Raw genomic sequence first — 26,594 nt, 5'->3', positions numbered from 1 at the left:
GGCACAGCCAGAAGCACCACGGAAGCACTCATATCCCGGATCCTGGACCCATTGAAGTGAATGGGTCCATGATGCGGGCTGCACACGGCCGTGTGCAGCCCGCATCATGGACCCATTCACTTCAGCATGCGGTACTTTTTTGCGGTGCGGGCAGTCGGATGCGGATCGCGAACCCCATTCAAGTGAATGGGTCCGCAATCCTCATGCAGCTGCCCCATGGTCTGCTATTTGCGGTCCGCAGCACAGGCACGGCGCCCTTACATTCGTGGGCATGAGCCCAGAGTGTGTTTTTACATACTTTTATATGTACTTTCTTTTATTTGGATCTTGATTATTATTTCATTTTATCTTTATCATTTTTTACTTTTATTAAACTTGTCTGCAGATGTGGATGTAATGTGGATGACGCACTGTTATGGGGGGATCTGTGGATGACGCACTTATGGGGGATATCTGTGGATGACGCACTTATGGGGGATATCTGTGGAGGGCACTTATGGGGGATATCTGTGGAGGGCACTTATGGGGGATATCTGTGGAGGGCATTTATGGGGGATATCTGTGGAGGGCACATATATAGCATAAGATGCTATATATGTGCCCTCCACAGATATCCCCCATAAGTGCCCTCCACAGATATCCCCCATAAGTGCCTTCTAGTAAGTAATGTATTAGTGGGGGGAAGGGAGGAGGCAGGGACACTTGCGGCGGGGCCGGTGCAGTGCCCGGCGCTGTGCACACACTGGGGGCAGCTCCTACCTTTCTGCTGCAGGACATTTCGCTCCTCCTGAGCGGCGGCCTCTTCACCACTCCTCACATGGCCGGCAGTGGGCAGCCGAACTAGAGCGCCGCTACCCGCCCTTCTGCTACTGTGCGCAGCGTGACATCTCACCCTCCATCATGCGCCTCCTGCCCCGCCTGCCTGCTTCATTCATAAAGTGGAAGGAGCAGACAGACGGGGCAGGAGGCGCATGACGGACATTTTGCAAGCAGCTTGAGCGGCGCGATATGGCTGCGCGGCCGCCCACCCGCCAGCCCGCACCAAAGAGCCGCATTCAAGGATCTAAAGAGCCGCTTGTGGCTCGCGAGCCTCACTTTGCCGACCACTGCCCTAATTGAAACGTGGCATCAGTCATGTCGGCACACAGGATACTTCCATGGGAGATAACTACAAAGAACTAATGGTGGAAACCATTGTGGCTATTACAGCTTCTTCACTGTATGTATGTTTACATGGCTGCCTGTTTCCAGGTGATATGTAAAATGGCTGCCTGTGTCTAGGTGATGTTATCATGTTGTTAATCAATTAATAACTGTCAAAAAAAAAACCACAACACAGACCGGGAAGACAAGGAGAACAATGTCAGGTGTGCTTCTACTCAGACCCGGACAGGTAGAAATGCCGCATGTACTGTATTCATATGTTCTGCTTCTCAGGAAACTACTACTCCTCTGTTGAATATCTGAACAATTAATTAAATTCCAGAGGTCACATGACAGGCCTGAGGGTCACATGACTGATGCCATCTTTAGTCCTATTTGGCGCTTCTACAGATGCATTTTACAGGACTTAAATTGGCAGTACCATATATATATTTTTTTCTTTAGAGGCTATTCTGCAAATATAACAAAGGTGTGCGAGCAAAATTTTAAATACATGTGTATTGGAAAATTGTATGACTACCTATTCTCTAAAGAAATATGTGGAATCATTAAAACCGGAATACCTCTTTAAGAATATTGTGCACTGAGGGTCTGCTCGTGTTAGATTGAGGTTCTGCAGTCAGTATATGGGTTTGGAACTGCGTCTGAGGTGCCCATGGCGTTCTTTTGGCCGGACATACGCTAAAATAGTGTCATGTTAGCATATCACTGCCTGGATTTTGGGGGGGGGGGAACCAAACATACAATTTTATATCTCCCCGCCGCAGTTTAATATGAAGAGTTTTTATATATAGTTATTATTACTTATTAGCCAAGTCTGCCCTCTAGTGGCTGTGGTCAGTTATGACCAGGACATGTAGGTAAAGCTGGTCATAGGCTTTTAGCAATGGTGCACAATCGTTTTTTCGGTCTACTCCCAAATGGGATTCCCATATACCCTCCATATTTTGTGTATATCGGGAGGGTGGGGGTCCTTGCTCCCCTGCTTGGCGACTCATAAACATGGCTGTCTCTACTGTAGTTTATGGAAACAGCCCAGTGCGCACAGACAATACACTACAATGGACATGCTCGGCCACTTCTCGACCTAGGGGTCTTATAGGACCATAGAGGGGGCTTGGTATGTGCCCCTGCTTTGGATATCTATTGGCAGGTCCAGCATATACATCCCAATGTTGACCAAAGACTCCTTGAGCATTTGATTGCCACCAATGACCCCCCCCCCCCCTTCATTAACAAGGTCTGGCCAAATGAAGATGCTATTTTAATTGAGATACGCAGGCGCCAAAAACGCCTTGTGGAGTCACGAGCCAGACCTTGCTCTTTCCACATCGACCTGTATGGATAAGTAACAGTATATGGCCATACATCCTTTACCTTTGTTTCTACAGGCCGGGCGTGCCCTGCATTTCTCCATTGACCTGCCAGGGCATTATCACTATGGGCATCCCCACTGACACAGAAGAAGTGCACGTAGCCGTGATCCGCCCAAAAAATGCTGGAAGCCTCAGTTCACGGGAGTATCGAGCAAAACTGTTTGAGGTAAGGAGCAAGTGAGAATTACTTATGACCCTCCATGGGTCTAGTTTGGCAGAGCCCTGCTCCTATAAATGAGTAGTCTGCCCCCCGCCTGAGGTTGTACTGGGACACCAAGAAGCAGACTCTGTGTGAACTGAGCACAAGAATTTGTAATAAACCTCACAAGAGTCACTGCCAGAATGTCCCAGCACAGTTAATGCCCTGACAGTGCCGGCAACTACTCTCTCTCCCCGTGTCTGTGGGCCACTGCCCCCCTCTCCCCGTGACTGTGGGCCACTGCTCCCCTCTCCCCGTGACTGTGGGCCACTGCTCCCCTCTCCCCGTGACTGCGGGCCACCGCTCCCCTCTCCCCGTGACTGCGGGCCACCGCTCCCCTCTCCCCGTGACTGCGGGCCACCGCTCCCCTCTCCCCGTGACTGCGGGCCACCGCTCCCCTCTCCCCGTGACTGTGGGCCCCCGCTCCCCTCTCCCCGTGACTGTGGGCCCCCGCTCCCCTCTCCCCGTGACTGTGGGCCACCGCTCCCCTCTCCCCGTGACTGTGGGCCACCGCTCCCCTCTCCCCGTGACTGTGGGCCACCGCTCCCCTCTCCCCGTGACTGTGGGCCACCGCTCCCCTCTCCCCGTGACTGTGGGCCACCGCTCCCCTCTCCCCGTGACTGTGGGCCACCGCTCCCCTCTCCCCGTGACTGCGGGCCACCGCTCCCCTTGACAGCAGTGCATCAGCCATCACTCACCTCTTGCTATCACAGTGTTTGCCTCCACTCCTCCTCGTGATTGTCAGCCACCGCTCCCCTCTCCTCATGACAGTGTCGCTCACAGCTTGTTTCCCCAGGACAGAGACAACCTGGGAGTCATTGCTGGTCTGCCGCCTTCTGTCACTTCTTTTCAATCCAAGACCGAAATCCCCTAAATACACTTGCTGGACTCCATCATTGGAAGCTGATTTCCTTTTCCCCCTCTTTACAGATCTTGATGATTGAGGTGCCAATAGAAGGGCAAAAGAAGAAGCGGAGGAAGGTTTTGCTGGAGACCAATCTACAGGGGGAGAAAGACAAGTCCCAGGAGATACTGGACTACGTGCTGGAGACCACAAAGCAGATCTATCCCTCGAATCAAGGGGTTAAAGGTGATGATGAAATCCTGGTCAGTGGTGGGGTAGAAGAGACCTCCTGTAGGTCAGAATATCACAGACCTACCAAAGATTTTCCGCTCTGGATTTTGCCACATTCAGATTTCACGTTGCGTATTGGTAAAATCCACTGTAAATTATAGTATAGTGTGAATGGGGCTGCGTGTGGGGCTCATGTACCGCACCAAGGTCATCTCACAGGGCGCCTGGGGTCCGCTTATCCCCCTTATCCTGGCATCTGACCAAAATGAAATAATTACAGGTCATTGTACAGGAAAGAGACGCATAGAAGAGAACTGCCGGCGATCCTCTTTCCTGTACTGTGCTTGTGCCGGGTACTGAAGCGCACAGTGCTGCGCGAGACTTTAGGAGTAATCAGGGCCAGGTGTGATCACATTTACACTGCCTGGTCCTGTCAATGAAAGTGGAGAGGGTGCGGCCGTTGCAGAGAGAGCGGAGCCTCTAGGTGTAATGGTAACGCCCCCGTTGCTCCTAGAGGCTCATTTGCATATAATAAAACATTATTTTTCTCAGCAATGTGAACACATATGAACATGGGACCAACACAGACGCCTTCAGCTGCCAAGTGCACATGTAACAGGTCAGCCAGTGTCATAGGTACAAAACTGCTGACAGATGCCCTTTTAATCTGAAGCCCAGAAAATTGTGAGCACAAAATTGTGAATAGGGTTTGACCAACGTCTGTCTAAAGTGTATTGTCACTTTAATTCTGAATTAGCGCATGTTCAATTACAAAATGACTCGCCTCCTTAAGCGGATTAGTTCTACCCGTGAAGTGTTCAGCGATGGACTGGATGCTTCTCCGAGGTCATCTGCCGCCCCAAGTAGTGTCCTCTGATCAACCCTTCTGCAGAATGTCAGACAATGTCTCATATTTTGTGTCTTTTCTTCCTTCTTTTTATTCTACAGGTAAAAGAGTTGTGTTAATGAACAAGTTTCCTCTGGACGGAGAAAAGGCCGGTAAAGAGGCGACTCTGTTCCTGGTCCCAACCTCTGTGAAAGGTGGGTGGACGTAGACCACGTAGGACCCCTGTTCAAGAAAAGTATGAGAGCTCCTTTTAAGGAACAGCCAGAGTCAAGTACATGTATAAGAACTCCTTAAAGGAGTTTCCCACAGCGTGGCCCCCGAAACAGAAGAGTCATTTACCTGCTCCATGCCGCTTCAGTCCTCCGCTTCTTTTGGTTCCCGCACCGTTTACATCTGGCTGACTATGGGCATGCTCACATACACTGCTCCAGCCAATGACTCATGTGGCCACAAGCAGCACGTCACCACTGAAGCCAGTTATTGGCTTTAGAGGTGCATGTGACCATGTCCATAGACAGCCGGATGTAAACGGTGCAGGGAGATGGAGGCAGAGCGGAGGGGCGCATGCAAGCATGAATCTTCTGTTTAGGGGCCCATGCAGCAGGAACTTGTTAAAAAAATCATCTTTACCTGAAAACATTTTTAAAGGGGTTGTCCACTGAGGATCGGCAGTTATCGGACACCCCGCACTCCCACTGATCAGCTGTTTGGGAGTAGCTTCAGCACCAGAACCACACTGCTTCATCCATTGTGTAGTGGGCGCGGATGGTTACCGCAGTGCTGTCGTAGTTCACGTAAATGAGAGCTGCGCTGCAGTAACCACCCATCCGTAAACAGATATCAGACATGTCCTGAGGACAGGCCATCAGTATGGGCGGTATTCTCTCTCTGCCATTAAAGCAGTTGTCTCATCACAGACAATGGGAGCATATCGCTAGGATATGCCCCCATTGTCTTATAGGTGCGGGTCCCAGCCCCCAAAAGTGTTGGAGAGCGCACTGTGCATGCGCAGCCGCCCTCCTTTCGTTTTCTATGGGGCCGCCAAAAATAGCCAAGCGCTGGCTCAGCGATTTCCGTCGGGCCCATAGAAGTGAATGGAAACGGCGGCCGGTCATGCGCGGTGCGCTTCCATTCACTTCTATAGGGAGAGCGCTTGGTGGTGGCCGGATCGGAGTCCTCCAGCCACCACTTTTCGGGGCTCCGTTCCCGAAATATAGCGATATGCCCCCATTGTCTGTGATGAGAATACCCCTTTAAAGGAGCCCTAAACTGTGCAACGGCACTTCCCAGACCGCTCTGCACTTTTGGGTTTCATCGGCTCTGCTTGGCTTTTCCAGAGTGCAGAATATGGATCCCGTATACCTTCTATGGATCTGTACTCCGCATGCTGGAGAAGCCAAGTAGGGTCGATGAAACCTGAAGGTGCAGAGCATTCTGAAAACTGCTGTTTTCAGTAAAGGTTTAGGGCCCCTTTAATGACGGAGATCAGAATGCCCGTCTTAAAGGGGTTGTCCAGCCCCTAATATTGATGACCTATCCTCAGCAGCTCATCTGATCAGCGGCAGTCTGACACCCAGGACCCCTGCCGATCAGCTGTGAGACGAAGAGGCGGCGCTCCGTGCGAGCACCGCTTCCTCATCATCACACTACGCGTTGTCTCCAGTGGAGCGGCGGCGTAGTGTAATTGCAATGAATAGAGCGGGCGCCCGTATTATACCGCACTTCCAAGATGAAGTGCGGTGTAATGAAGAGGAAGTGGTGATCACATGGAGCTCCGCCTCCTCTTCAAACAGAAGATCGGCGGGGGTGTCGGGTGTTGGACCCCGAGGATCAGATATTGACGACCTATCCTGAAGATAGTTCATCAATATTAGGGGCTGGACAACCACTTTAAGTAACCCTGTTAAAGGGATTATCTGATAATTTGGATAGGTCATCAGCATCTGATCGGTGGGGGTCCGATCCCTGCCGTTCATCTCTTTGACCGCCGCAGCTTTCTCGCTGCCTACCCTAGGCCGGCAATCTCTGCTGCAGAATATTTGGCCCCTAAACCCTGTGTAGTCTGATCCTGCAGTCTAGCACTCCCCTTCTTTAATTTTGGCAAATTAGCAAGAAGGGCACAGATTTATTTTTTTTAAATAAAAAACTGCGGGATCAGACTACATAGAGCTTGTTTGTTGTCTGTTACCATGGAGACATATACATCTGGTTGTACTCCAGCTTTCCCAGCCATAACTAAGGAATGACTGAATATGGTTTGTGGTCGCCAGTATGGAAATATACAATTTGTGTCCTAATGATTAATAGATTTTTTTCGATTTCCCTTTTTTTGCAGATAATTCGAAGACCAACTCCAACCCTGGGAGTCCTGTCTTCTACTGCCTGCAGGATATCATGAGGGTGTGCAGCGAGAGCAGCAATCACTTCTCTACAGTTACAGCTCGCATGCTCATTACTCTGGATAAGTAAGAACGGACGGTTTATGTAATTCTTGTTTTTATATAGCGCCAACATATTCCGCAGCGCTGTACAGACATGGTCACCTGCCACATCAGTCCCTCCTGGTGATTACAATCCGCCACACAGACCCCAGGGGACAGGTCAGCCAGTAGGCTCAGCACATCCAGCTCAAATACAAGGAGAACACCAGCAACATAGTGAATGCAGCTCTGGAGTAATAATACAGGGTGTAGTTCAGGATAAGTAATTCAGCTCTGGAGTATAATACAGGATGTAACTCAGGATCAGTACAGGACATGTAATGTATGTACACAGTGACTGCCACAGCAGAATAGTGAGTGCAGCTCTGGAGTATAATACAGGATGTAACTCAGGATCAGTACAGGATAAGTAATGTAATGTATGTACACAGTGACTCCACCAGCAGAATAGTGAGTGCAGCTCTGGGGTATAATACAGGATGTAACTCAGGATCAGTACAGGATAAGTAATGTAATGTCTGTACACATTCACTGCCCCAGCAGAATAGTGAGTGCAGCTCTGGAGTATAATGCAGGATGTAACTCAGGATCAGTACAGGATAAGTAATGTAATGTCTGTACACAGTGACTGCACCAGCAGAATAGTGAGTGCAGCTCTGAAGTATAATACAGGATGTAACTCGGGATCAGTACAGGATAAGTAATGTAATGTATGTACACAGTGACTGCACCAGCAGAATAGTGAGTGCAGCTCTGGAGTATAATACAGGATGTAACTCAGGATCAGTACAGGATAAGTAATGTATGTACACAGTGACTGCACCAGCAGAATAGTGAGTGCAGCTCTGGAGTATAACACAGGATGGAACTCAGGATCAGTATAAATAAGTGATATAATATATTTACAAACATTAATTGTAGAGATGAGCGAATTTCATGTTATGAAATTCGTTCACGCTTCGTTTGGTGGTAAAAGCAGAATTGCATTATGGATTCTGTTACCGCAGACCATAACGCGATTCTATGACTGAATGCCTTTAGAAGACTCCCCTGCATAATGGAAACAGGACTGATCCGTTTTGCAGCCCATAGACTTCTATTACGACGGAATGAATAACTGAATGCCTGTCATGGCATTCCGTTGTGCATTCCGTCATAGAATTGCATTACGGTCCGTGGTAACGGAATCCATGACGCAGTTCTGCTTTTACCACCAAACGAAGCGTGAACGAATTTTAAAATATGAAATTTGCTCATCTCTAATTAATTGTATATGTATAAGGATGTTACCCCCGATCCGCTCCTTTCCTTTCCTTAAACAGGTGGTTGGATGAGCAGCACGCTAAGTCTCACGCCATTTCTGCGCTGTTCCGCCCGTCTCCTCTGGATAGGATAAAGACCAACGTGACAAACCCAGCGTATTCCACGGAGGCTGGGCAGTCGGAAGACTCGCTGCACATGGGATATACCGCCCTGGAAATCAAGAGCAAAATGATGGCTCTGGAGAAAGCGGACATGTGCATTTACAACCCTCTGTTTGGTTCGGATCTGCAGTATACCAACAGGGTACGTGTGGCAGGGCTCTGGATAGTGCTCTTCCTCATGGTGATTGAGATTGAAGGGGGATATTAACATAGAAACATAGAGATCCCTTCCCCCAACCTAATGCCTTACAGGGATTCTGCCGCTGATTGGTAGATGACATTTATTTTTCCATCTTTCAATCTGTGCCGCCTTGTGTGTTTCAGTGGTTAGGGTAGGTGCACATCTGTAGCAGGTGAATCCGGTGGTCTGTTCCGGGAGAGGAGCCGACTACTGGAGTTACCATATTCGTCATGGCCAGGCATTCTGCCGGAAACCCCCTGGATCATATTGTATTGAATGGGGATCCTGCAGTGTGCGGTTATGCCAGATACGGTAACTCCAGTAGTCGGCTCCTCTTTGGGAACAGACTAGCGGATTCGCCTGCCGCAGATGTGCACCGACCCTTTCTAGTCATTTGTTACGCTACCCCTTCTGCTGTCTGTCTGTAGCTTAGCAAGTAGAGTTGGCAGATAGAAGTGAGTAACACAGTACCGCAGAATCAGACTACACAGGGACTGTTTGTAGTCTGTAACCATGGAGATGCATAGGTCTACGCAGGAGCTGTATACACAAAACCATAGGGTTTTCGAACCACTTGCCTACCGCCGCACGACTTTATACATCGCGGCAGTAGGCTCTGATCTGTAACCCGACCTATAAAAGCAACGGGTTACATTGCGATCTGCTGTGCCGCCGCAGATCGTTGTGACCATGCTGTCATTAGACAGCGGAAGCGGTCAGGCTGTAATAGACGCTTGTAGCATCCAGCTACAAGCGTCTATTACATTGTAAAATCTAAAAGCCATCAGGGAGCTCTTTTTGTTATATAAGAGCGCCACCTGCTGGCTGTGAATTGAACTGTCAGCCTGCAGGCTGGGAATTAACCCCTTCCTGCCTTCACTGTGGCAGGAAGGGGTTACCGTAATTCATAAAAAAAAGTAAATAAAAATTAAAAAATAAATACATTAAAAAAAAGAGAAATACCGAAAATAAAAAAAAGTTATAAAGTTATAGCAATAGTTACTAGTATTAGCAATAGTATAGCAGACTATGTACACACTGATACAAACATCCCACCCCTTTTTCGTTCATAAAAAAAAATAATTATACATATATTTTAGTTTTAGCAAATGGTATAGTGGAATTTCTGTGTGTAAAATATACAAACATACAGATTTTTTATTTTAAAAATCTAGGTATTTGTTTTTGCTATATTTTGTATAGCAGGTTTTTTTCTGCGTATAATATACAAATGCACACATTTTTTTCATTTATATAAAAAAAACCACCTTAAAATGTCCAAATTTTCCCAAAATGAATACCTTAGGGTACTTTCACACTTGAGTTATTCTTTTCCGGCATAGAGTTCCGTCAAAAGGGCTCTATGCCGGAAAAGAACTGATCAGGCATATCCCCATGCATTCTGAATGGATAGAAATCCGTTCAGTTTGCATCAGTATGCCTTCCGTTCAGTCACTGTCAGGCGTTTTGGCCAGACATAATACTGCAGCATGCTGCGGTAATTTGTCCGTCCAAAATGCCTGATCAGTCGCCGGCATTAATTCCCACGACGGAACTGCCTGCCGGATCACACTAACGCTAGTGTGAAAGTACCCTTAGGGGAATAACCTAAAAGAAACTCACTTTGAAGGGGCTTGTAGCGTTTTGGCGCTGTACAAGATTTTTCTGGCAGTGCGGTGCCACGGAACCAGCAATAGAAAAATAAGTCTCCAAAATGCGCCCCAGTCTTTTGAAGTCTTGCAGCGGTCCCAGCCAGTAGATAAATTACATAAATTGCCTCCATTTACAGGAATGGTTTTAGAAATGTTTTGTCTTGAAACCTTTTGTAATAGTTAGGAAAAAACTTGTTAAAAAAGGGGAAAAAAATTTTTTTCGGAATCTTAACAGTTTTTCCTTAAATAAGTTTTTTTTTTTTTAAAATATAGCCATTATCTAATGTCTCGAAAGAAAGGTCTAAGGTGTCCCGAGAAAAATAATATCCCATACATGTATGCTGGCTCGGTTATTTGCAGTTAGATAGACGCATTGCTTACAGCTGAAAAATTGGCCTGGTAAGGACCCCTCCGGTAATGAAGCGGTTAAAATAAGGAATTAGCAAAATTGCATTTTATGACTCATTAGGCTACTCTCACACTTGCAGCCTGCCGGATACGTGCTAACGCTAGCCCACCATGCTGCCGGAAGTCCGCTCCGGCCCCATTCACTATAATGAGGACGGGCCAGAGGTCCAAGCCGAGAGACGGCCAGACAAAAGCGACAGCCTCTCTCCTCGTTTGCCGTGCTGCGACCGGACCTCCATTATAGTGAATGGGGCCGGAGCGGACTTCCGCTGGCACGGTGGGCTAGCGTTAGCACGGATCCGGCAGGCTGTTCCCCCGCCGGACCCTGCTGCCACCAGTGTGAAAGTAGCCTTAGAAAGCTTTTCCTAACCTTATTTGTCACTCCTTTGCAATTGGAGGCTCTGTGGCTGTTGGGGCACTACAGGTTCCAGCATAACCTGTTTTTGCAGGCTGTCGGGGTATGCTGGTGCTTGTAGTTGTTCAGCAGAGGGAGAGCTGTTGCTTGCATTGTATTCTGGGTCAGGGTCTAGAACTAGTCTCTCTCTTGACAGGTTGATAAAGTGGTGATCAACCCCTACTTTGGGCTCGGTGCCCCAGACTACTCCAAAATCCAGATCCCGAAAAGAGACAAGTGGCAGAGGAGCATGAGCAGCGTCACGGAAGACAAGTACGACACATTGATATCTTCCGTAAATCGCTTTATGTCACATGTTCATGTTTAGGGCCAAATCCCCGGCTGAACAGACTTTGAAGATCCAGCTTTACCTATGTCCGGCCTCCTGGATCCTGCTAGGCCCTCGCAGATATAAAGCTGCAGAAGAAACGGATAGCCTAAAGTACATATTGTAACAAAGGCTCAGCTGTGAGTAGTTCTATAGTAGGACAAGTTCCGTAAGTTACATCAGCTCCTAGATGGTTCCACGGATCAACAGCAAGCAGAGATCTTACCAATGGGGAGGAATTGAAACACAAAGGGGTTAGATTTACTAACTACTTTGCACAAATCACGGTCTTAATATTAGACTAATTTACTATTTTGGCGTGTGGACCTTTTGTAAAGTAGGAGTATCATAAATCCTGCGCCAGAATTCCGTCCGTACATCGAAAATTTGTCAATGCGCCAAAAAAAAGTCTAGTCTAAGTTTACGCCACCTATAAGTAGGCATAGCTTCGCTTCAAGAATAGGCCAAAAGGTTGGCACATGGAGGTGCGTTTAGGCCACACCCCCTATTTTCCAGCCTAACCACGCCCCTTTCTGTGAAGCCATTCGCCTGGTCGGACGGGGGCGTAAAATGCTGAGAAAAGCTTAACGGTAAATGTGATGCCAAGCATGCATGCCAGTTTTTTTTTATTTAATTTTTTTTACTCAAAATGCACCAAAAAACCGGTGCATTTATCTACCCCAAAGTACATTACAAAGTTGAGGAACCTTCCGTTCTACGAAGATTACTGCTTAGTATAACTGTGCATCGTCACCGTTGTTCTGGCAGTGTGTGTAGTTATTGGTTTTGTCCACTAGAGAGCGCCAGTGGGTGGATGACTTCCCTCTGCACCGCAGCGCCTGTGAAGGGGACTCCACGCTGCTGAGCAAACTACTCGATGAAGGCTTTTCCGTCAACCAGCTGGACAACGACCAGTGGGCGCCCATACATTATGCGTGCTGGTGAGTAACTAACCCCGGCAACTGGATATATATTACTGTATAGAGCCTCGAATGCCACACGTGTCCGCAGGCCGTCTGCGGTATTGCAGCTCAGTGCAGCCGATACCAGGTACAAGCCAAAGGACAGGAGTGGCGTCATTTATGGCAGAAAGCAGCCATGTTTTTCTAATCCTCTTTAACCACTTCATGACACAACCATCTTCTGTTTGTGCATTTCATTTTTTTTTTTTTAGTTTTTTTTTTAGTTTTTTATCTCCGGCCTTTTTTTTCTTCGTTCCCATAGCCATATGAGGGCTTGTATTTTGCGGAACAAGTTTTACTTTCTAATGCCACCATTTAATATTGTATATGATGTAGTGGGAAGCGGGAAACAAAATAAAAAAATGGGTTGAAATTGAGGAAGAAACGCCATTTCGCCACAGTTTTATGGGTTTTGTTTTTATGGTGTTTCCTATGTGGTAAAACTGGCCTGTGCCCTTCATTCTCTGGGTCAGTATGATTAGAGATACCTCATTCATATAGTTTTACTTGTGTTTTTGATACTGAATAAAATAAAAAAAACGTTGGAAATATTTTTTTTCTTTTCATCACCATATTCTGACCCCCGTAACTTTTTACTTTTTTTTTTTTTTTTATAGTTTTGTCTACGAACCTGTGTGGGAATAATTTTTTGCGGGGTGATCTGTAGTTTTTTATTGATTAACATTTCAGACTGTGTATGAATTTTGATCACTTTTTATTCCGTTTTTTTGTAAGGAGATGAAGCGACGAATCAGCCATTTAGATTTTTTATTATTATTTTTTTCCCGTTCGCCATATAGGATAAATATTTTTATAGTTTGGGCATTTTGAGACACAGTGATATCGATGATGTTTTTTTTTGTTTATTTTAATTTATGGGGGACAGAGGTTTATATTTCATTATTAAATTTTTTTTATATTTAGAAAAACATTTTTTTTTTTTACCCTACACTACAATGGCTTGCTATTGCAATTCATTGCAGATTTGCTATGTTCTTGTGGAGCCCGCTACCTGCAGGGCTTCATAGGAATTACAGCTGTGGTTCTTCAGAGAGACTAGGGCTTTCACTCTCAATCAGCGTTCCCAGATTTTTGCGCTCTCAGATGCCATGGTCACATTTGACCGAGGCATCTGAGGGGGTTAAATGTCCGCGATCATCATCATAGCCGATCGCAGACATTAGCCCCGGGTGTCTGCTGTTTTAAACGCTAGCGGGCGCCATTTTTAACCCCCACACTTCCATCGTACATGTACGGCAGCGGTGCTGAAGGGGTTAATCCAGATTTTGTCATTTTACTTTTAAGTAATAAAAGCAGTCTGAGCGCTGTTTACACCTGCCATAGTCAGTGACTTATTGTTCGTCTTTGTTCTTGACCAGGTATGGGAAGGTGGAGGCCACCAGCATGTTACTGGACAAAGGAAAATGCAATCCAAACTTGCTGAACGGACAGCTGAGCTCCCCACTTCACTTTGCTGCCGGAGGCGGACATGCTGAAATAGTTCAAATTCTTCTCAATCACTCAGAGACAGACAGGGTAAGGGGGGGGGGTGTTCTGATTTTCTGTTAAAGGGGTTTTCCGGGATTTTAATATTGATGACCTATCCTCAGGATAGGTCATCAATATCAGATCGGCGGGGGACTGACACCCGGCAACCCCGGTGATCAGCTGGTTGAAGAGAGGACCGCGCTCCTTGCCAGGGCTGCCTTCCCTTCATTCTTTACCTGCTCGCCGTAGACATCGCAACGGTGAGCAGTGTAATTACGTCTATGGGACGGCTCGTTCCTATACACTTGAATAAGAAGCCGTCCCATTGAAGTGAATAGGACGGCTTGTAATTACACTGCTCACCGCTGCAATGTCGACGGCGAGCAGGTAAAGAATGAAGAGAAGGCAGCGCTGGCACGGAGCGCGGTCTTCTCTTCAACCAGCTGATCGGCGGAGCTGCCAATCTAATATTGATGACCTATCGTGAGGATAGGTCATCAATGTAAAAATCCCGGAAAACCTCTTTAAAGGGGTTTCCCAGCTGTCTAAAGAGGCAGTGCACAGCATATTGAGCACAGCGCCATACAATCTATAGTGGCTGTTCTTGGTATTGCAGCTAATGCAATTTCACTTAGGCCTCTTTCACACTTGCGTTGTCCGGATCCGTCGTGCACTCCATTTGCCGGAGGTGCCCGCCGGATCCGTAACACCGCAAGTGAACTGAAAGCATTTGAAGACTGATCCGTCTTCAAAATGTGTTCAGTGTTACTATGGCACCCAGGACGCTGTTAAAGTCCTGGTTGCCGTAGTAGTAGTGGGGAGCGGGGGAGCAGTATACTTACCGTCCGTGCGGTTCCCCGGGGCGCTCCAGAATGACGTCAGAGCGCCCCATGCGCATGGATGACGTGATCCATGTGATCACGTCATCCATGCGCGTGGGGCGCCCTGACGTCACTCTGAAGCGCCCCGGGAGCCGCACGGACGGTAAGTATACTGCTCCCCCGCTCCCCACTACACTTTACCATGGCAAACAGGACTTTAGCGTCTTGGCAGCCATGGTAACCATTTAGAAAAAGCTAAACGTCGGATCCGGTAATGCGCCGAAACGACGTTTAGCTTAAGGCCGGATCCGGATTAATGCCTTTCAATGGGCATTAATTCCGGATCCTGCCTTGCGGCAAGTGTTCAGGATTTTTGGCCGGAGCAAAAAGCGCAGCATGCTGCGGTATTTTCTCCGGCCAAAAAACGTTCCGTTCCGGAACTGAAGACATCCTGATGCATCCTGAACGGAATTCTCTCCATTCAGAATGCATGGGGATAATCCTGATCAGGATTCTTCCGGCATAGAGCCCCGACGACGGAACTCTATGCCGGAAGAAAAGAACAACGCAAGTGTGAAAGAGCCCTAAAATGGGACTGAGCTGCATGTAGGAGATGTGACCAATAAACGTGTCGTCACTGGTCTAGGAAGTCGCTGCCTCTTCAAACTAGTGATTGCTGGGAGTCAGACCTCTAGTGATCTCATATTGATGACCTATCATGAGGATAGGTCATTAGTATTTTACTCCTGGAAATCCCCTTAAAGCATTTACCAATGAGATGTAATATTATAGGCAGCATGGCAGGAATTATACATGTTATGGACACGGCCAAACAGAATGGTCGTGGTCTGGCCGGCTGCATGTGAGTGGCCATGCACAGAGCTGCAGTACCCCAGCATGGCCCACTACACAATGGCCGGAGCCTTCTGCTTCCAACTCCATCCACCTCTAAAGACTGGAGATTGGTGGGGGTGTCGTGTGTCAGACCCCCATGCTCTCCTCCAGGTAGGTCATGAATATCAAAAAGCTGGAATACCCCTTTAAGGGAAAATAATGACCTCCGAGTAGTTAAAAATTCCTTCAAATTCCTTTATTTAACTCACCAATATGGCTGTGTCCTGAAATACTCTGTGCTGCAGTGAACTTTTGTAGTTATGTTCAACGTACTATCTGCTTTGCCTGCATGCATGGCCGTGGAAAGTTGGAAAATAAAGGTTGATTTGAAAACAGGGGGGCAGTAATGTACCCCAAAAGGATCTTATTAAACAAAATACGGTATATGTGTGCTCTGCATGTATTTTAGAGGTGGTTTAAATCATTTATTGTATTTTTACAGCATATAACAGACCAACAAGGACGATCCCCTGTGGATATATGTGAAGAGAACAAGCAGAGTAAATGGGAGGAGACGGCTGAGCTGCTGAAGAATTCTCTTAATAAACCCGTAGGTTTTCTTTGGTGGTTTTAATATCTTTTTATAATGTGTGTTCATTTGGCTACTGAGCCAAGATTTAGGACGCGGTACATGGATTTATACATTAGAGTGAACTATAAATCGGTCTTCAGACAGCTCCCCCTAGTGGCGACTGTGTGAAGGGAAGTAGGGAATATGGCCGAGGGGGCTCTATTACATGATGGACGTGCTGATGTTCCTCTTAGAAGTGCTTGGCCATCTTTGATGACCTCCGTGTGGATTCCCTTGGTGAATGCCCTGGTATCATATACTAGAGATCCCATGCTGTGTTATTTTTTTTTCCTTTAAATCAGTATGAAAAGGTTCGCATCTATCGAATGGACAGCTCGTACCGCTCGGTGGAGCTGAAACATGGCAATAACACAACGGTGCAACAGATTATGGAGGGGATGCGTCTGTCCCAAGAGACCCAGCAGTTTTTTGCCATTTGGATCTGCTCAGAGAATATCAGTAAGTATTCTGCTGGTGCAGTCACTGTGTACATACATTACAGTACTTATCCTGTACTGATCCTGAGTTACATCCTGTATTATACTCCAGAGCTGCACTCACTATTCTGCTGGTGGAGTCACTGTGTACTTACATTACTTATCCTGTACTGATCCTGAGTTACATCCTGTATTATACTCCAGAGCTGCACTCACTATTCTGCTGGTGGAGTCACTGTGTACTTACATTACTTATCCTGTACTGATCCTGAGTTACATCCTGTATTATACTCCAGAGCTGCACTCACTATTCTGCTGGTGGAGTCACTGTGTACTTACATTACTTATCCTGTACTGATCCTGAGTTACATCCTGTATTATACTCCAGAGCTGCACTCACTATTCTGCTGGTGGAGTCACTGTGTACTTACATTACTTATCCTGTACTGATCCTGAGTTACATCCTGTATTATACTCCAGAGCTGCACTCACTATTCTGCTGGTGCAGTCACTGTGTACTTACATTACTTATCCTGTACTGATCCTGAGTTACATCTTGCATTATACTCCAGAGCTGCACTCACTATTCTGCTGGTGCAGTCACTGTGTACTTACATTACTTATCCTGTACTGATCCTGAGTTACCTCCTGTATTATACTCCAGAGCTGCACTCACTATTCTGCTGGTGCAGTCACTGTGTACATACATTACAGTACTTATCCTGTACTGATCCTGAGTTACATCCTGTATTATACTCCAGAGCTGCACTCACTATTCTGCTGGTGCAGTCACTGTGTACATACATTACATTACTTATCCTGTACTGATCCTGAGTTACATCCTGTATTATACTCCAGAGCTGCACTCACTATTCTGCTGGTGCAGTCAGTGTGTACATACATTACTTATCCTGTACTGATCCTGAGTTACATCCTGTATTATACTCCAGAGCTGCACTCACTATTCTGCTGGTGCAGTCACTGTGTACTTACATTACTTATCCTGTACTGATCCTGAGTTACATCCTGTATTATACTCCAGAGCTGCACTCACTATTCTGCTGGTGCAGTCACTGTGTACATACATTACATTACTTATCCTGTACTGATCCCACATTACATCCTGTATTATACTCCAGAGCTGCACTCACTATTCTGCTGGTGCAGTCACTGTGTACATACATTACTTATCCTGTACTGATCCTGAGTTACATCCTGTATTATACTCCAGAGCTGCACTCACTATTCTGCTGGTGGAGTCACTGTGCACATACATTACTTATCCTGTACTGATCCTGAGTTACATCCTGTATTATACTCCAGAGCTGCACTCACTATTCTGCTGGTGCAGTCACTGTGTACATACATTACATTACTTATCCTGTACTGATCCCACATTACATCCTGTATTATACCCCAGAGCTGCACAAGATGTATATATTTTATCACGTGCATTTTTACCCTTCTAATGGCCGCTTCCCTTTTGGGGTAAAATGATGGTAGTCTCTCTAGTATTGTGTTCCTGTTACCGCGCTGCTGGTTATTATGGGGTCTCCCTCTCATTTGTACGGTCTTTTGCTCTCGTTTTAGGCTTGCAGCTGAAGCCATTTCACAAGCCCCTGCAGCATATCAGAGACTGGGCCGAGATAGTCAATGAACTGACCAACCTGGACCCCCAGAGAGAGACCCCGCAACTCTTCCTGCGCAGAGATGTAAAGTTACCACTAGACATAGAGAAAAAGGTAACGGAGCCACGGTCTTGTCCTCGCCTCGTATTGACCAGACGCAGCACTTTCCTGTAATTGGCGGTAGTAGGTGCACGTGCACCCAGCCACCGTCATACACCGTTTGTAAGAATGTCACCCGCAGTCTGGTTCTAAGGTTACAAATAACTAAGTACATATTACCGAGGAGGTTTCCACTCAGACCTGGGGAAGCGCTTATCAGTTTTCTAAAACGCCCACTTGTGGAGAGCCTGTCACTCCTGCTTACCCCTAACCCCCCCCCCCTCCCCACTCGTAGAGGGAGCCTGTCACTCCTGCTTACCCCCCCCCCCCCCCCCCCCCTCGTAGAGGGAGCCTGTCACTCCTGTTTCCCCCCAACCCCCCCACTCGTAGAGGGAGCCTGTCACTCCTGTTTCCCCCCAACCCCCCCACTCGTAGAGGGAGCCTGTCACTCCTGTTTCCCCCCAACCCCCCCACTCGTAGAGAGAGCCTGTCACTCCTGTTTCCCCCCAACCCCCCCACTCGTAGAGGGAGCCTGTCACTCCTGTTTCCCCCCAACCCCCCCACTCGTAGAGAGAGCCTGTGAGTCCTGTTTCCCTCACCTACCCAGTGTATAATGGCCAAAAAGAAGGCGCTCATAGGGTATGTAAGGCATCTCTATCCCTAAAGGGAGGTATGTGCGCTCACCTGTATAATGGTGGTGAGTGCGTTGGAGATGATGAGGTCGTTGCCAACCAGTGTCAATGCATTTGAATGAGATCCTTTGGACAAAGGTCGCCATCCAGCCGGAGTAATATCACAAGAACATGAGGGCGAGTAGGGGGAGGTGGACCCGACGGGTTCCAAACCACTAAACTAGTTGAGGCAGAGGCAGGAAACGACCAGCAAATGGATAAAAGGAGCTTTATTGGTGGGTAATTTTCAAAACAGACAACGCGTTTCGGGACCCCTTTATCAAGTCTTTTGGATGGATATGATCCGGCATCCTCAAACTGCGGCCCTCCAGCTGTTGTAAAACGACAACTCTCACAATGTCCTGCTGTAGGCTGATACCTGTAGGCTGTTCGGGGATGCTGGGAGTTGTAGTTTTGCAACAGCTGGAGGGCCGCAGTTTGAGGATGCCTGTGATAGATGCTGGTACTGCACCGTTCCTGTTGTGAAGTGGCCGGAGGTAAGGGCCTCTGTACACGCTGCACAGCATAATGGAGGACCGTGTAGTGCATCCATCACATCGTGCAGCGTGTGCTGGTCATTCCCTGCGCCTGCCTCAGCTAGTTTCGGAACCCGCCGGGTCCACCTCCCCCTACTCACCGACACAGTGATGGACAGCTCTCCTTGTATATACACTCCCATAAAGAACAGCGGTAGGGCAGAATACACCATTACCTATAGGTGGGTGGAGTAAGCACGACTCGCAGGCTTTTTCTGTGTGTGGGCGGTGTAAGCAGGACTCTGACGCTCTGAGTCCAGCAGCATCCACTTTGCTGCAGAGCTGATGCTCCTATATATTTCCATACCGTCTTTACAGATTGAAGATCCTCTGTCTATACTGATCCTTTTCGATGAAGCGCGATACAACCTCCTGAAAGGTTTCTATCCAGCACCAGACGTGAAGCTGATCACGCTGGCCAGCCTCCTCCTACAGATCGTATATGGGAACTACGAGAGCAAGAAGCACAAGCAAGGATTCATGAAGTGAGTACTGCCCCCTGCGGGTATGTTTTATCATTACTAGTGCTCAGGCTGCACGTGGGCTGTCATGTGGAGGAGCAGACACCTTTACTAGAGCTATACTCCTGTTGTGTGGCATACAAAAGTCACAGATTTTTATGCAAGCAGCATTATAACTCCACAGCTGCATGCATTACAGACAGCACAAGATGCAACCAATGAGGCCTGTGCATCTCCTTTGAAGACTGGCACACGAGACGTCAGTCTGCAGTAAATGCGCCCCTAGGTTGTGTCTGCTCAGCTCAGCATGTTTCGGTAGAGGTAGGATAAACTGTTGCCTGACACATCTGGCGCCGCTCATCTCCAGTGAAAATCTAACCTGCAAAGCAGCAGCTTTCTCATAAAAGCCACATCATTGTGTCTAGTCACATCCAAAGCTGCAGTCACAGTTCTGCTGGTCTTCCTGCTCAGTTTAAAGTCTCAGGATCTCCTATCTAATGGCGTTGTCCTGCTGCTTCAGTGTCTGTATAGAGAACAGCCAGTTGGGGTGCTTGGTGGGACACGTGCAGTGCATCGTGGGATGTATAGAGAGCGCAGCAATCCCAGTGCAGTATATTTAATGTTTTTTATTTTTTTGTTTTTTTCCTGCAGTGAAGAAAATTTAAAGTCCATTGTACCAATCACCAAGCTGAAGAGTAAAGCCCCTCATTGGACAAACCGCATCCTCCATGAGTACAAGGTGAGGCTGCTTCCTGACATTGTCATAGGAAGACACTCCGTAGTCACCCAGTACCCAGTATATTCTTCCAAAAATACTGTATAACTGCTGCCAGGAATGGAGAGAGCCTGCTTCCCTCGTCCACTCATAGAGCCTGTGGGTCCTGCTTCCCTCGTCCACTCATAGAGCCTGTGGGTCCTGCTTCCCTCGTTCACTTAGAGAGAAAGCCTATCTGTATCCACCTCCCTCTCATAGAGAGAGCCTGTGAGTCCTGCTCCCCCCCCCCCCCCCACTCAGAAAAATATTCTGTGAGTCCTGCTTCCCCTGCCCACTAATAGAGACAGCCTGTGAGTCCTGCTTCCCCTGCCCACTAATGGAGACAGCCTGTGAGTCCTGCTTTCCCCTGCCCACTAATGGAGACAGCCTGTGAGTCCTGCTTCCCCTGCCCACTAATGGAGACAGCCTGTGAGTCCTGCTTCCCCTGCCCACTAATGGAGACAGCCTGTGAGTCCTGCTTTCCCCGCCCACTAATGGAGACAGCCTGTGAGTCATGCTTCCCCTGCCCACTAATGGAGACAGCCTGTGAGTCCTGCTTCCCCTGCCCACTAATGGAGACAGCCTGTGAGTCCTGCTTCCCCTGCCCACTAATGGAGACAGCCTGTGAGTCCTGCTTCCCCTGCCCACTAATGGAGACAGCCTGTGAGTCCTGTTTCCCCTGCCCACTAATGGAGACAGCCTGTGAGTCCTGCTTCCCCTGCCCACTAATGGAGACAGCCTGTGAGTCCTGCTTCCCCTGCCCACTAATGGAGACAGCCTGTGAGTCCTGCTTTCCCCGCCCACTAATGGAGACAGCCTGTGAGTCCTGCTTCCCCTGCCCACTAATGGAGACAGCCTGTGAGTCCTGCTTCCCCTGCCCACTAATGGAGACAGCCTGTGAGTCCTGCTTCCCCTGCCCACTAATGGAGACAGCCTGTGAGTCCTGCTTCCCCTGCCCACTAATGGAGACAGCCTGTGAGTCCTGCTTCCCCTGCCCACTAATGGAGACAGCCTGTGAGTCCTGCTTCCCCTGCCCACTAATGGAGACAGCCTGTGAGTCCTGCTTCCCCTGCCCACTAATGGAGACAGCCTGTGAGTCCTGCTTCCCCTGCCCACTAATGGAGACAGCCTGTGAGTCCTGCTTCCCCTGCCCACTAATGGAGACAGCCTGTGAGTCCTGCTTCCCCTGCCCACTAATGGAGACAGCCTGTGAGTCCTGCTTCCCCTGCCCACTAATGGAGACAGCCTGTGAGTCCTGCTTCCCCTGCCCACAAATGGAGACAGCCTGTAAGTCCTGCTTCCCCCGCCCACTAATAGAGACAGCCTGTGAGTCCTGCTTCCCCCGCCCACTAATAGAGACAGCCTGTGAGTCCTGCTTCCCCCGCCCACTTATGGCAGTACTATGCCATTAAAAATGAAATATAAATAATTGTTCTACTGTAGCACTGATCACAGAGAGATACAGTTCTCATTGAGCGCAGAGTAATCTCAAGTTTATACTACTGCACATGGAAGGGTTTATCTGGTATGTGAGGTATTCCTCATTAGAATAGTAGGTGGAGGACTGGAATGACAGCTAGTTGTCTTTGTAAGCCTAGATCAGGGATGGCCAACCTGTGGCTCTCCAGCTGTTGCAAAACTACAACTCCCAGCATGCCCAGACTGACTATAGCTATCAGCAGGGCCGGTACAAGGCAGGGGCCGAAGGAGCGGGTGCCCTGGGCGCTACCATTTGCGGACAGGAGGGGGGCGCAGGTGAAGTGCCAGCAGTGTACAGCTTCACTGTACCACATTAGCCAAGCGCCACTTGCTGTGCTTGCTGTGCTGAGTGCGCTCCTGCACCCGCCTACACCGTCCACACCAGCCATGTCAGCGCTGCTCCTTCTCTCCCCCTATGAATTTTGTGCCGACTGCGCTCCTGGCTCGGGCTCCCTTTCCTCCTCTGCGTTTCCTCGCCCCCCCCCCCCCCCCCCATGGAGGATTCATTTGGTTGATACCATCGGCGTGCGCCGTGTGACGTCACGCGGCTCACGCCGGAGGCGAGGTGTGAGGTGAGAGAGGGAGGACTCGCGCAGCCTACAGGGGGAGCTGTGTCGGCGGGACGGCGCGTGAAGAACAAGCCACGAGGAGCCTGCCTTCACTAGCTGCTACTCACACACAGACTGTAAAAAGTAAGAAAATAATGTAATACAAATAACAAACTAATTTTTTTATTAAAAAAATTATGGTCATCTCAGTCCAATCCCCCCCCCCCGGGGGGGGGGGGGGGGGGGGGGGATTGGACTGAGATGATCATAATTTTTTTAATAAAAAAAAGCAGTTTAAAGAAATGATTTTGTGTTATTTTAAGCTTGCCTTTTCTGTAAAAAAAAAAAAAACATTAATTGCAGCTTCACTGTGCCATCACATGCAGCCACTCTGTGCCCACCAACCGTAGCCACTGTGCCTCAATTGTCGCCACTATGCCCATCATGCAGCCACTGTGCCACCTAACGCAGCCACTGTGCCATCACATGCAGCCACTGTGCCAACACACTCAGCCACTGTGCCATCAATTGTCGCCACTGTGCCATCACATGCAGCCCCTGTGCCATCACATGCAGCCCCTGTGCCATCACATGCAGCCACTGTGCCATCACACACAGCCACTGTGCCAACACACGCAGCCATTGTGCCACTCGTCAATTTTCGCCACTTTGCCCATCAAACGCAGCCACTCTGCTCATCAAACGCAGCCACTGTACCCATCAAACGCAGCCACTGTACCCATCAAACGCAGCCACTGTACCCATTAAACGCAGCCACTGTACCCATTAAACGCAGCCACTCTGCCCCTCAAACACAGCCACTGTGCCCATCAAACACAGCCACTGTGCCCATCAATTGTTGCCAGTTTGCCCCACTGTGCCCATCAATTGCCGCCAGCGTGCTGCCAGTTTGCCTGATCAATTGCCACCAGTATGCTGGTGGAGGAGGCTGACTGAGGTGACCAGCACTTTGTTAATAAAAAATGGCAAATAAAAAAAAAGTGTTTGTGTTATTTTGAGCCATGCTTGCAGCCTCACAGCCTCACTATGCCACCAAATGGATGGTGTATGTTTGTTAATATTTGTAGGCTAGCTTTTGTCACTTGACATTTTCTATGTAATAAATTATTGCTTCTTTACACATCACAGTGTCTGTGACTTTCAAAGTCCCACAGTCCTTTGTTCTATTGCTTTAAGTATATTCTTGTTTTGAAACAACATTGATTCTTTCTTAAAAACGGGGGGGGGGGGGGGGGGGGCGCAGTTTGCCATCTTCGCCCTGGGCACCAAATGGCCTTGTCCCAGCCCTGGCTATCAGCCTACAGCAGGGCATGGTGGGAGTTGTAGTTTTACAACAGCTGGAGGGCCGCAGGTTGGCCATCCCTGGCCTAGATAAACCTGCATGCCGAGGAGCAGTGGGTGGATCAATATAGTGTGAGAAGCCCTGACCAGACGCACTACTGGGATAGTATATGGGATTTGAGGTGCTTTAATTGAGTCACTCCTCCCTGGTCTGACTGATGGTCTGACAAGTGTTTAGTGGCCTTTCTGCTGAGCTTAGGGTCCAGAAGAGAGGAAGTAAAAGATTCTGGAGGTGAACTAGTACAGATTGACTTTTAAAAATTATATCTAGGAAACCACCATTTTTTTTAATTTTATAAAACACCTAGAATATTCACATATAGGTTAATACGTCATAAAAAAAAAGTGCTGAAGGAAGTGTCCCTTTAAGCAGCAGAGATGGGGGAGTCTTAAGTTCTCTGGCTGCAGTTTTTGCTTGTGCACAGTCTGTACATTGTCTACGTTGTGTCTGTTGCAGATTCTGAGTACAAGTGAAGGGGTCAGCAAAGAAATGCACCATCTGCAGCGCATGTTTCTCCAGAATTGCTGGGATATACCCACCTACGGAGCAGCCTTCTTCACAGGACAGATATTCACCAAGGCCACGTCCAGCAGTCACAAGGTCATTCGGGTGTATGTGGGTGTCAATAATAAGGGGCTGCACCTTCTCAACCTGGAGACCAAGGTAAATTGGGAGGAAAAAGTTGTTGAGACAATTAAATGCATCTTTAATGTACATGTTATCAAGGATGATTAGAGAACAAACGTCTTAGTCCAGCACAGGGTGGATTTGATTTAAATCACTAGTCAGAAAGGCTTGATTTAAATATTAGTTTTCTACATAAAGACTAATTCTTGCTGGTATAACTTATAATATGCAAGTAGATGAAAATTTTTAGAATAACAACTTTTCATATTAGTTTGATTAGGTTGATTCTGCATTCATAGGTTTGTAGAAGTTAGGATTAATGTCTTTTTCTCAACTCTGTTCATGTTGTAACATTTTTGCTGTGAAGAAGAGGCATGTGATCTCTGCTGAGTCAAATTCAGTTTTGAAAACTGCAAAAGAAAACCAAGCATCTGTGATAATATCTTGTAGGCAGAGAAACTGCCCAATAATCTTACAAAAACCTCTGGAAGAGCATGACATTGTGAATAGACAAAGGGGGAAACTAACTCTGCTTAGGGAGAGAGCACCTTAATCAGTGTGAGGAGACTTATAGGCCATACACGCTCCTCTGGAATTCTGGGAGGGAAGAAATGCAAATGAGCGCTTAACGAGCTCTGCCTCTAATGCCACCAAATGTAAGGCAGCTGTCCTCTAAGTCAACATTCAGCTCTTAAAATAAGCCTTGAGACATGACTTGGATATTAAATAAGCCAGCACCTCATCTGCAGACAGCTGTTTCGGACACAGGCCTCCTACCCAGTTAAGCCAGTACTCTCTGCTCTGCACTGATGAGGGGCAATCACCCCGAAACAGCTGTCTGCAGATGAGGTGCTGGCTTATTTAATATCCAAGTCAGGTCTCAAGGCTTATTTTAAGAGCTGAATATTGACTTATAGGATAGCTGCCTTACATCTGGTGGCATTAGAGACAGAGCTTGTTAAGAGCTCCTTTGCATTTCTTCCCTCCCATTGTGAATGGATTAATGGAATTTATTTACCAAAAAAATTAAACATATACAGCCTTATTCTACATAATTAAAAAACTAATCTTTATTTCATGATGGAATAACCTTTGGATGGTAATATATTTTCCTCAAAAAGCATTTTATATCAAACAAATCCGACCCTGGTCCAGCAGCTGATACTGGATTATATCGGACTTCCCAGGTCACCGGATGGTCCTATAAAATCTCAAAGGTAGAGGACCTTCAGGAAGACTAAATAAAATGTCAGAACAAAAGAGTTTACTCCAGAGCAGCCGGGACACACCCTTTTCTAGTCTGAGGAGCAAATTGCCAGATTTTACTACTCTTAAGGGCCACAGTAATACTCCCCCCTCCCCACTTTTTTTTTTTTTTTTGTCTGATGTACGTGTATGAGGGCTTGTTTTTTTGCAGAATGGGTTGTGTTATGTAGGTACTGTGTACATATACATTAGTGTTTAATTTACAGTAATTTGTATTGCGGAAAAATGCTGATTATTCCTTTTTTTAATTTTTTTATTTAGACACAAACTTATATATATAACTCTGGGCAGCACCGCAATCCAGACAGTGAGGAAGGAGTGCCAGTGGCTGCAGATGCAATCCACCATCCAAATAAAGAAAAACTCCACGACACTTCCAAATATAGTGTGCGTATTTTATTCCACCAGATGCGACGTTTCGGTCCTCTCAATGGAACCTTTGCTTGAGAAAGGTTCCATTGAGATGGTGGAATAAAATATGCACACTATATTTGGAAGTG

At 47.5% G+C, this 26,594-nt stretch overlaps 1 protein-coding gene across 3 annotated transcripts in view; it reads left to right on the top strand.

Moving 5' to 3' along the window:
- Window positions 1–26,594, top strand: part of KRIT1 (KRIT1 ankyrin repeat containing) — a 52,474-nt gene that overhangs the window by 22,272 nt on the left and 3,608 nt on the right. For all 3 annotated transcript variants that reach the window (XM_040431156.1, XM_040431157.1, XM_040431155.1), the window contains 14 exons: window positions 2,556–2,706; window positions 3,670–3,829; window positions 4,763–4,855; window positions 6,997–7,126; window positions 8,425–8,668; window positions 11,319–11,434; window positions 12,287–12,430; window positions 13,831–13,987; window positions 16,097–16,204; window positions 16,528–16,684; window positions 18,253–18,404; window positions 19,915–20,081; window positions 20,709–20,796; window positions 24,658–24,864. In XM_040431156.1, the coding sequence (XP_040287090.1) occupies window positions 2,605–2,706; window positions 3,670–3,829; window positions 4,763–4,855; window positions 6,997–7,126; window positions 8,425–8,668; window positions 11,319–11,434; window positions 12,287–12,430; window positions 13,831–13,987; window positions 16,097–16,204; window positions 16,528–16,684; window positions 18,253–18,404; window positions 19,915–20,081; window positions 20,709–20,796; window positions 24,658–24,864 (2,025 nt within the window). In that variant the 5' untranslated portion in view covers window positions 2,556–2,604. The remainder of the gene's footprint in view (window positions 1–2,555; window positions 2,707–3,669; window positions 3,830–4,762; window positions 4,856–6,996; window positions 7,127–8,424; window positions 8,669–11,318; window positions 11,435–12,286; window positions 12,431–13,830; window positions 13,988–16,096; window positions 16,205–16,527; window positions 16,685–18,252; window positions 18,405–19,914; window positions 20,082–20,708; window positions 20,797–24,657; window positions 24,865–26,594) is intronic.

The sequence above is a fragment of the Bufo bufo genome, chromosome 5, assembly GCF_905171765.1.
Source record: "Bufo bufo chromosome 5, aBufBuf1.1, whole genome shotgun sequence".
NCBI lineage: Eukaryota > Metazoa > Chordata > Amphibia > Anura > Bufonidae > Bufo > Bufo bufo.
Note: the sequence above shows the minus strand (reverse complement) of the source record. Positions and strands in the feature narration are given on the sequence as shown.